Here is an 11926-nt window from a genome sequence, read left to right as displayed (position 1 = left end):
CAGTTCTACGAAAATGGCCTAAATTGGCCAAATTTAGGTGTACAAGCTGACATTTAACTAACTGGCCTGCATAGGATAATGGAAAAAAAAGATTTTTAAGACAGGATTTTTTTTTAAATACAAATTTCTAAATTTTGGGACAATATCATCTGATAAGAGTACATTTATATACATGTTTAAGCCAGAATGATTTGACATTTAAATATAATTTCCCTACGACTTTAAAAAAAGGAAAATACACACAAAAAAGGAGAAATGGATTTTATTTAACAGAACATACATATTCATCAACAATGGAAAAAAAGAAACAAAATGTTTATGACCTAATGACAAATCAATACTTGCTTTACTCGTTTTCTTTTGTTATGGTAATTAAGTGCAAATATGGCATTAAACACAGAAACATTTTAAAGAACTAGTTGCAGCTCGAGAGGCTCAGTTTTGTTCACTAATCGTCTCTAATGAATCTATGAAGCTTTCAAAACTTTTCTTTTTCATTGATTATTTTAAAAATGAGGAAACTTTTACAGAAAATTCATTGTAGTTGTAATTTTTCAATCAAAGAGGGAGGCTGAATTAAAGCCATTAAATCATTTTCCTTTCGCTTCACAGTAATGAGCTACTCTGTGTTGGTCCATCAGGTAAAATGTAACAGAAAGAGTCCAGGGTCACGAGGGAGGCACCCTCAGCCATACAATAAACTTTACTTTATTCACTAGTATTTGTATCAAATCTAAATTATCTTAGGCTCTTAAAAACATTGACAAGAAAATAAATGATTATAAAAAAGCCGCTTTAGTGTGGCTAACAGTTCCTGATGGAAATGATAGACTTTTATAAGGAAAAAGTCAAACTGGGAAATGCGCACATAGAGCTGCCACGACTCATAGCACAAGAAGCATCACCAATACAACAGACCAAGTCACTTACACCATTAGGAAGAGATCAGGCACAACAGTGAGAATTTATTCACTTAACCAGACATTTTCAAAATAAATCATTTCCTCTTACATTTGCAGAAGACAAATCTGACTTTACAAAAAGAAGCTTTTCTTTTACATACAGAGAAGGAATCATGTGCATTGACACAAAGAGCAACTAAGATTTCAAAATGGTGCCAAGCGGTCGCTTTTTCTTACCATTTACAACAGCTGAGTCCACTTCAGTTAGTTTCTGTACACTAGCCACGCACCCACAAGCAGAAAAACAGCTCTGTGCATCGCTCCAAGTCTACCCTAACCAGAGCTGGACATAAAACTATTTAGAAAAACAAAACACATCCGACTGCTCTTTTTCACATTCGCATATCAACAGTTGAGGCACAGAGTTCAAGGTTTCTGTATATTTCTTTATGCTGTGAGAATCACATTCCTTAAAGAGGCTGGTACACAGACAGGGCGGACATGAAGGCCTTTATCTGGAGCCTTTCAGAAGACAGGCAGGTATGATTAAAACTCACCGGCGGCTGGTGGGTTAAATAAATAAGGTAGGTAACAGAGGGAAAGTGTGACAAAGTGCTTACAGTAATGAGACACCGTGGCGTCAACGTTTAAAGCCCAGAGAAATTAGAAGAGAGTAGAAAACTTTGACAGGAAGAACAAAAAAAAGGTTTAAAATAAAAAGGTTGAATTTCTGTTCTGCTTTCTGAGGTTTATAGAAGCAGAAATGTAACAGGCAGACCCCACACAACCTGGGAAGAACGAGTACAGCAACAAACGCCAAGTTAGTTCTACAGGGAGAGAATATAGGCGGCGCCCAGGATATCAGCTCATCCTGAAGGTTTTTTTTTATAATTTTTATTTCCTCAGAGAAAGCAGGAGAAAGAAGAGGCAAAAAGATGAGCATTTCTCCTCCAAAATGCACCTGAGCCGCCTGAACAAAAGGAACTTGGCTAATTTAAAAACTGCAACTTGACACAAAAAATAAATGATCTGGAAAAAGACAAAAGTAAAGTTTTGCTGTTGCAAGAGAAGTCAGTATAGGCACTCAGTAAAGCCATCAGGATTTGCATTGTGCTTAGTTGAGGATAAAGAAACGGGCCGCTGCAGTCTGAGGAAGTTTGGGACTGCATCGTTGTTGACAGGTTATTTTCGCCCGGCAGAAACGGGGTGGGGGGTGAGCGAGTACTTCCTGTAAGGCATGATTCAGCACAAACACCACCCCAACAGCCTAAAACGTTGCTTTACAGCGGCCTTAATGGTGGAGGAAAGCGTCTGCAGTTGTGTGTGGTGGGGCGTTTTAACTCAGCGAGCTGATGGCGAAAAAACCCTGAAAACATTTGATGCCCCCACTGGAGAAAATGCACTGAGGTGAAATATCAGTGTTCAAAGCAACGTTTAAAGAAATTTAGGCTTGACTTTGATCCATCTAAGCTTATTAAAAAAGGGCCTGTTCATACAACACAAGAACAGAAGACTAAAGGACAAAAGCTGTGTGATTTTAATCTCTCATCTCTGGCTGAGTGAAATAACTTCTGCTCTCGAGGAGTAATTCAGCCTGACACAAACTAGCAAAAGGCTTCTGAGCAGAGCATCGTTCACCATAGCTTTGCAGAAGGAGCAGAAGGAAACAGAACAAGGTATTTTTCGTCATAAGCCCAATCGCTGCTGGTCTGAGTTTCATCCAAGGCTTCTATAGCGATCCATCAAGTTAGAGAGAAGTTGGGTATTTAAGGACTAAAGTCACTGCAGACTCAAGGTTCGTCCAGTTTCTGGTGTCGCTCCTTTCACCGTATCGAGTATGGTCTGCCGCCGCCATGTTCTTCAATCCTCCAACTCCTTTCCTTGCTCTGAGTCCTTTGTTCATTATCTCATGGTGGAGGAAGCTCTGAAGTAGGAGAGGAATTTGAAACAGAGGCTCACCACAAAGTACCAGATGTTGCGAGCCATCTGGGAGCGGGCGATGAAGACGCGCCAAATAAGAACCACCAGGATGGTGTTGAAGGTGTAGCGAATGTTCCTCAGCCTGGAGGAGCAGAAACATTAGACTTTATTCAGCTGATCACAAAAATACACCGCAGTCATTTTTACCACCGTCTTAAATATTTAAGATCTTCTGAAGAATCTTTCATTTTTTGCCCTTTACAAGCAAATTTTTTTTTTTTTTAAACAGGTTGCTTACAGCAGTTTCAAAAACACCCTAGAAGAACATATAACAGAGTAGGGAAGCATAGCCATGTATCAGCAATGCACAGTAAAACATTTTCACACATTTGAACCCTAAATCGTCAGAGATCAACTAAACCCGCTGTATTAGTCTACTGTTCCACACGCTACACTTTCTAAGCAGCTTCTTGTAGAGAAAAAAAAAAAAAAAGCCATATATTCATCTTCAAATAGAAACAAAACACACTAAGCATGCATCCTGATAGTGTTTACTTAGTCATTATATCAATAAGTATGTTGAGCGCCATCTGCTGGCAGCTTACATTACCTAACTGGAAGCTTAAATATTGAACAACAAACCCATGATTTAAAACTAAAACCAACGACCTAAAGGTTCTTTCACATCAAAATTTCTGCTTGGTTCATCTGAGGTTTGTCGCTAGGGATTTCAGCTCTGTCGCAAAGATCTGTGGTATGGCAAGCTATTTTAACTCTTAATCAGCTTAATTTGCCAGATTTATCAGACAGCTATGGCGCCATAACTGGTCTAACCTGCACAATCAAGTAATTCAGTTTTGACAAGGCAACATTATGTTTCTGATGATTACATCTTAAATTGTCTTGCCATACTTATGGCTACTGCAGAAAACTTTTGTCCAGTTCTGTTGTGCGTTTGGCTCACTTTACCCTAACTTTTATAAGCAAGCTTTGCCTCTGCTGTGTACCTTCACATGACATCACAGCCACATCCAAACCCTGATTGGTTAATGGTAAGCAAAATAAACGAATTTCAGATTTTTCAGCTTTTGCTTAATTTGGCTTCGTTCTCTCAAGGTTTCCACAGGCACTCATGTCAAACCATTTGTTAAAAAAAATTATGAAGTGTGACATTTTGGCCTCTATGCATTCGGCAAAAACGGAGAACTGGCCTCATTACCGTTTCAAATCCCTCAGCCACCTTTGGTAAACGTACAGCCTAATGTTAGCCCCGCCAGTGTCTCTGCATGCAGGCAGATCCACAGACGCCTTACTTGTTGAGGTGTTTCCGTGCAGCAGGCAGTCCAGACAGCTCCTCATTGAGGACGTATTTTTTCGTTCCCATGCAATAATTTTCCATGTACTCTGCCCAGTGCAGTTGGCGCACATCAAAGTTAAACACCTACAGAGAGAAAAAATCTCTACTTATCAGGGAAATATTTTTCCACAGTATTTTAATTCCATTGTTTCACCATCATTACCGACAGCTTCCTAACCTCAGGTTCTGCCAAACTATAAAATCCCAGACATCATTTTAGCCTAAATAAAAAGCATCATTTGATGTATTCATGTGAACATTATGAGATTCCTAAAATGTTTTTTCTAACATATTTGTACATATTGAATTTTTTTAACTGTAACTGAAAAATGTAAGTCACATAAATGCACAAATTAAAACATAAAACCACAGTTTCTGGAACAGAATATGCTCTTATGTATCCCCCATTAAAATGCATTAGCCATGTTAGGACTTTCAGGTTTTCCTGCATGCGCCCCTCCCCTCTGTTGTCATTCCACCTTGCAAACTGTCATTATTGCAGTGCCAATAAACTCATACTACCAGCCCCAGTGCATGTTGGAGAAGAGCTGAACCAGGCAGTAATGAGAGCATGTTTCAGATAGTTTTATCTACCATTACAATTTTGTTTTCCAACCGCTTTTCAATGTGGAAAATTTTATGATACATTTTTAAGTCTGTATTTTAATTTGTTCTTGAGTGTAATTTAGTGTATTAATAATATAAACAGTGCCTGACCATTTTAAGCTAGTGGATACTTTCCTCTTACTATAAATAGGCACTGCTCTAAATAATCTCATTTTCTATATTTAATCTTTACATCAATATCAGCTTCAGTTGTAAAATTCAGTTTAAGATATGAGATTTTTTTATTAAAGATTGATACACTCTGTTCCTGTAAAGTCTGGTAAACTGTCCATCCACCCAAAAATTTTTTTTAATCAGGTCATCTGTATGTCACTGCATTATAGGACAGAAAATGTTTTACTTTTTGATTTGATAAATCAATGAAAACAGACCGTCATTCCTATTTACACTGCTGCTGTGATCTGTAATACAAAGATGTGCATCAACACCTTGTGTGCATCAGTTTGTTATAAAAGTGCACACATCAGGGTGAATCTGATAATCTAATACATAATAGATTCCAGAAAAAAAATCTAAATAAAAACATTACAGCTTTTATTTACACTGCTTCTGGGTACATGAGACTGAATGGATTTTCCCAGCAGCAAAGCAGAGCACACAACATTCTCTACCACGCTGAATATATCAGGTTGAATATTCAAACGGTTGCATGTAGCTCAGCATCAACACGATTCAGGGTCTCTAATTTCAGCCATTCGTTCTCTATAGCTCCCTGTTCTCTGTGTTTCACTTCCAAATTATAGTCCCTTAATCAGATCAGCAGCGAGTTAGATGGCCGCCGACTCCGGAGGCTGAAAGTCCAACTGCTGGTGGCAAGAAGCATCTCATGGTAGGTGTCTTAACTTATTCCCAAAGCTATTGGAAAAACATTTTTATGTGTATTTTGCTCAATAAGAAGAGATGAGGTACATTTCTGTAGAGCCTCATTAATCCATCTAATTAAATCAATTACCAATGACAATAAATTAGATAAGCTCTTAAAAAGCAAACATTTTCTTAAAATTAAAAACCTTAAAAAGGGTAATTTTCACAAGATTATATAATTTAATCAAAGTTCGATTAAAAATGTGGTTAAAAATACCTTCTTATCCTCAGGGCTCATGTGGGACAGCAGCATGGCCACATTGTCTGTGTTCCACACCCATGAATTGCTGGTGAAATACTCCAGGACCATCATGGCCCTGTGCAGGCGAGTGATGGTCTTCATCATCCTGTCATATAAAACATGCAAGTGAAGGAAAGAACAGAGGAAAACAATGGAGATGGATGAGGCAAAGGGAGGGCTAAAGAGCAGAATCAAGCATGTTTCCAGTTTCAAACATTTCACCATGAGTTCACCAGATGGAGCAGAATATTGTCCTCACATATTAAAATATTTCCATTAAACTAAGTACTTTTAGAATATACCAGCCGCATAGGGAAGTATACAGTTCCCTCCATGCTTGACTGCACTTCTGGTAATGCCAACTTCTATCATCTTCTCTTCAGCCCATCTAGGAGCAGTGGTTCCCATCCTCTGTCCACATGGAGCCTGGTGCTCAGGGTTGTAGGTGCATCTCTGTTAAAGCAAACCTGATTTAAATTATGCTACTATTATTATGCCAATGCAATTTCCCAATGGTAACCTACTAGCACTAAGCACTAACTACCACTAAATGGTTAGCAAGATGCTTCCAAGAAACCGGCCATAACCAAACTTGCTTGCGAACCTTCGGCCACAACCCCCCATTCGGTTCACTTTATTCAATCGCGTAAAGTCGTGCACCACTCGGGAGAAATCAGAAATGCAAAGGTTGGAACGACCGCTTCCCTAAGACTTCAGAAGTCAGAAGTGAGGCAGCAAGAGGCTACCGAAACACTGTTTGCTAATCCATTCAAGTGTTACAACATTTAAGTACCGCCCCCCAAATGTAAAATTCATCAAACCAATTTTCGTTGTCACATTTCTGTCATTTAGCTAATTTTCTTTACATTTACAACTTTTTTCTCCAAACATTTAGTTGTCAATTCCAAATAAATGGTAAATCCATTTTAACCTCTTACATTGACCACGCCCCTTTCAAGGCTAACGCGGTGGCCATGCTTTAACATAGGAACTCATCCATTACAAACATGCCTTTAAAAATAAACCACTTCAGTTAGACGTCAACTGTAAAAGCAGTGTGTGTTTTTGGACATAAATGCCAATCACGCTATCAGTCGAGGAGCTTCACTCACTGATAGCTAGCTGCATTGATCCTGCCCTTGATAAAGCACAGTGAACCAACACCAGCAGCTGACAGGGCGCCGCAGACCATCACTGACTGTGGGTACTTGACACTGGACTTCTGGCATTTCCTTCTCCCCAGTCTTCCTCCAGACTCTGGCACATTGATTTCCAAATGATGTGTAAAACTGAGCAACAGTCCAGTGCTGCTTCTCTGTAGCCCAGGTCAGGCGCCTCTGCCGCTGTTTCTGGTTCAAAAGTGACCTGTAGCCCATTTCCTGCACACGCCTGTGCACGGTGGCTCTGGATGTTTCTACTCCAGACTCAGTCCACTGCTTCTGCAGGTCAACCAAGGTCTGGAATCGGCCCTTCTCCACTATCTTCCTCAGGGTCAGATCACCTCTTCTCATTGTGCAGCGTTTTCTGCCACTTTTTCCTTCCCACTGAGGTGCCTTGATACAGCAGCACTCTGGGATCAGCCTATTGGTTCAGAAATATCTTTCTGTGTCATCCCCTCTTGCTTGAGGGGGTCAATGATGGCCTTCTGGACGCAGTCAGGTCGGCAGTCTTATCCATGATTGAGGTTTTGAGTGATGAACCAGGCTGGGAGTTTTAAAGGCCTCAGGAATCTTTTGCAGGTGTTTAGATATAATTTGTAGATTCAGATGATTAGGTGCATGGCTCCTTTAGAGACCTTTTTCATGATATGCTAATTTTGTGAGAAAGGAATTTTGGGTTTTCATGAGCTGTATGCCAAAACTATCCGTCTTAAGACAATAAAAGACCTGAAATATTTCAGTTAGTGTGCAATGAATCTAAAATATATGAATGTTCAAGTTTTAAGACTCAAAATATTAGCTTATTGTGATAAAGTTAATCATTTTCCATAGAGTAATGACATTATGGAAAATGATTAACTTTATCACAATAAGCTAATATTTTAAGAAGGACCTGTATAGTCAAAAAAATGCATTTACCTTAACATTACATTGACTGGATTGTGAAGAATTAAATGATTTTTGACTGTACAGCTGAAATAAACCATTTTTTTTTATCAGTAGGGTTTTTTTTTTTCTGGAACAATAATAAACTCCCTGAGAACTAAAGAGAGCACCAGTGCCATCCAGCAGCCATTTAGCCTCCATACTGGGACAGAGGGAATATCATGGTACATCCACAACAACATCCGACTTCCTAAGTAAGGGATCTTTAAGTACATCTAGAAAATATAAAGCTAACTGTTGACGTTAATAGGATTGGGCATCGTATTCATCTTAGGACATTACTACATTTAACTTCCAAGATATTATGGAAATAGTTATTTCTTAGAATAACAGTCTAACGACAAAATAAAGATAAACATATTGAACAAAAATGTGATTCAGTTCATATTTTCAGGTTCAGTTTAAGACTTAAAAAAAAAAAAGGGATGATTTTCATTAAAACAAGCTTTTAATGCATCTTTACCAGGAGTGACAATAAGAGTGGAGGTTACTGTAACATATTCTGCCCCATTAGCTCTATCAATATTGTTACAGTCTTATAAAAGAAAAAATAATAATATAATAAAATTTCCTTTTGAGTTCTGGAAATATTTAAATAACTTTAATGATGGATGGTTGAAAAGAAAATGTTTTAAAAACAGCAACAATATTAAGCAACAATGAGGATGAATTCTGGAATATTTTGAAATAAAACTTTACAAATTAAAGGCAGATGGGAAGCTGCAGCTTTAAAAATGATCCTCCTTACATTTAATCACATCTCAAAAGCTTTACATTATACTCATTTTATTCCTCTCCTTTGATAAAAAGCTGCTTTGTGTTTTTTTTTTCATTACTTATTTATTAAAGCAAATGTGTCCCAATTTTCTACTTCGTCTCATAGAAAGGCTTTTTTTTTATTATTATTATTTTTATATAATAAATCTTCACTTCTGGACTGAAAATCATCCAAAATACGCTATCATTTTCTTCTACAATAATGATACATAAAAAATAAAATAAAAAACATTTTACTTTTAAGTGTCAAAAAAAAAAAAAAAAAGTTTTTCAAAATCTTTACTTAATAAAATTGCTGCACTTTTCATTTTCTGCCTTTCGATTATTTACATTTAACTGTATAAGTGTACAAAATGCAGCTTTATTTATTTATTTTTAAAATAATTCAATTATGCAATTTGAATAAAAAAATAGGACATTTGTTCTGAAATTATACTCTTCTGTCAACGTTAGACAAAGGTTAAAGCTGATGTGTAATCTAAACTATATTAAATATGTAGATTGCTTATCTGCCTTTAATTTGACTAATAAATGGCGTGATGATGAAATAAAGTAGGATCAAAGCTTCCATAGCGCCACCAAATTTGTTCCCTGAGGACATCAAGCTGGATTTATTCTGCACAGAAGAGGAGGAAAGGCTGCATACCTTTAAACAGCAGAAATTACATTATGCTCATATTGATTTATTCCCTTAAATGCTAAATATGCTCAATCTCGACGTTTATCCTCCTCCTGGTTAGTGAAATAAATCCAGCTGACAGATTTTATTTGGAGTGAGTTAAATGATCACCCTTCAATGATCACTTAAATAGGAAGAACGTGTGAAAGTGCAAAGAAAAGCAATGAAGGAAAGCTGCAGTCTGAGGAGAATCCAAGTCGCTTCAATTCAGCCAGTGTTGAATTTTATTCAACGTTTGGTTGCTCCATTTTTTTCACTGCAAGGAAAAAAGATCAATTTGACTAATGAAGGCTGACTAAAACAACTGATTCTCTCAGCGCGTGTTACTGATTGGAAGGAAGCATTAAACATGCATGAATGCCCAGCAAACGGTGAAAGGGAAAGCACTAGAGGCCACTGGTGAAAAAGCAAATTGTATTCAAATCGCACCTCTTAAATTTGATTCAACTTTAGCTGAAAGCTAAACCCATTTCAAATAGTAAAGCGGAGTTTAGACTGAGGCAATCTGTTGGCCGTCAGTGGGACTGCGAAGGTGTCCGACTGAGCACAGCTGTTTAAGATACAGTAGGTCATTTAAATTGGGTGAAAGGATGGGAGGAAAAGGACCAAAATGTTTCCAGAGTAGTTTTCTTCCCAAAGGAAACACTACTTGAAGTTTAAGAAGAAAGGCTTGGACAGAAACCAAATCCTTTTGTCATGACAAAGTACAGAAGGAACCCTAGAGATGAAATAAAAATCAAATTTGCCTCAGTCCCATTTCTTTCCCTCGTAATCTCAGTCGGAAAAAAAATCAGGGAGGAATGAGAAAGGACCCTTTGACAAAGTGAAGGCTTGACTGGCAGCAGGAAGAGGACTGTGAGGGGGGAGGAGGGGGCAGATGCGATCTTACCAGGGCTTGTGGCCAATCAGAGTGAGACAGCCGTCATAGAGCAGGGCCGGCAGCGTGTGGCTGACTGTTGTCCAGTACTGATTAGTAAAGGGGTTGGAGCGCAGATTGACATTGGGCCTTCTGAAGGCCTGCTCTAAGGGATTGTTCTTGAAGTTCATGTTTACACAGTACTCTGTAGGAGAGATACACACATGACGGGACATGGAGGACACAGAGGATAAGATGAGGAAGGTATATTCCCTCCTACAGATAAAAGAAAGTCCCGATTACTGGGTGGGTCTCTGCTAACCTATTCCTTTGCACTTGAGACTTGATGTGGTTCCAAAGTGTTTCTGCAAACCTAACGTCATCTCTGACCATTTAAGAGTCGGATTAGGTGAGCTGATATTTTGGACACTGAAATGAAAACAAACTAGAAGCAAAACGTCAAGAATGCAGAACCCATTGTTCACTGGAGCCATGGGTTATGCAATCTTCGACGCCAACTGAACTTCACAGAAGCAATAATAAACAGAGAAGCGCTGCATCTAAGCTTACAGGCAGCTACACTAGGAAGAAAGTTAGAGTGAAGCACCGAAGGTGTGCGTGTGTACGTGAAGGGACGACGGCCGTTAGGAAAAGCACAGATACAGCACATTCGAGCAGGCGATGGTGATGAGGTTACCTGGGCTCTCGTCCAATCAGCCTAAGGTACAGATCGTAAAGGAAGGCCGGAGCCTTGTGGCTCACGGTAATCCAGTACTGATTGATTAGGTGATTGGATGTGAGATTAACATTGGGCCGACGGAAGGCCTGGTCAAGGGGGTTCCTCTTGAATGTGGATATTACATGGTACTCTAAGAAGAAAAGGTTGTTCAACATAAGGGTCAATGACCAGTTTAAGGTTGTTTCATACATTCTGCTTAAAAGGCCCTAAATAAAGAAAATTCAAACTTTTTATGACCATTTTATTACTCATCTACTTATATATGTTAATATAATAAAATATTTCAGTTTTTAATAAAACCCAGTTTCATTACTCCAACTACCTACAGCGCCTTAAAGAAGTATTCACACCCCTTAGTCCCATGGTTCCCGGTCATGGCCCTTTGGACTCGGAGACTTATGTTTTAGGTCCATGAAACACCAGGGCCGACCAAGAGAGAGAAGCCTAAACTTGTTTGGTTGGCAGCAGAGAGCAATTCCACGTGAAAGTCATGAGTCAGACAGGAAGAGAGAGAGGAGAGACTGACAGGATCCTCCCTGCACTGGTTTTTCCACTAACAGAGCTCTGCATTGAAAATGGATAGAAAAAAGGAGAAAGCAAAACAGCAATCTCCTTTGAGCAGCAAGTCCTGCCTCACATCCACTGCCTGGCTTGTTTATGCCAGAGGATTATTCTTGTGTCAATACTTGGCCTGAGAGTCTGGTGGTCAGAAGACATTGGACATTGAGTCTTTTGCATTAAAAGCAATTCTGCTTCAGCAAGGCAGATTTAAATGATTAGTAAATAAAATGACATCAAAAGGCTGCAGAAGCCTGTTAATCTCCAATTAATTAAGGTCTGATGTGAGACTATGGAGAAA

At 38.7% G+C, this 11926-nt stretch overlaps 1 protein-coding gene across 1 annotated transcript in view; it reads right to left on the bottom strand.

Annotated features, from left to right (window-relative positions):
- Nucleotides 1-245: 245 nt before the first annotated feature.
- Nucleotides 246-11926, bottom strand: part of far1 (fatty acyl CoA reductase 1) — a 33035-nt gene continuing 21354 nt past the window's right edge. The window contains exons 9-12 of the mRNA XM_038268588.1: nt 11026-11197; nt 5888-6017; nt 4136-4263; nt 246-2964 (exon numbers count right to left, since the gene is read on the bottom strand). Coding sequence (XP_038124516.1) covers nt 2805-2964; nt 4136-4263; nt 5888-6017; nt 11026-11197 — 590 coding nt within the window. The 3' untranslated portion in view covers nt 246-2804. The remainder of the gene's footprint in view (nt 2965-4135; nt 4264-5887; nt 6018-11025; nt 11198-11926) is intronic.

The sequence above is a fragment of the Cyprinodon tularosa genome, unplaced genomic scaffold, assembly GCF_016077235.1.
Source record: "Cyprinodon tularosa strain WSP-4 unplaced genomic scaffold, ASM1607723v1 ctg703, whole genome shotgun sequence".
Taxonomy (NCBI): Eukaryota; Metazoa; Chordata; class Actinopteri; order Cyprinodontiformes; family Cyprinodontidae; genus Cyprinodon; species Cyprinodon tularosa.
The sequence above is the reverse complement of the archived record's forward strand: the minus strand, read 5'-3'. Positions and strand labels throughout refer to the sequence as shown.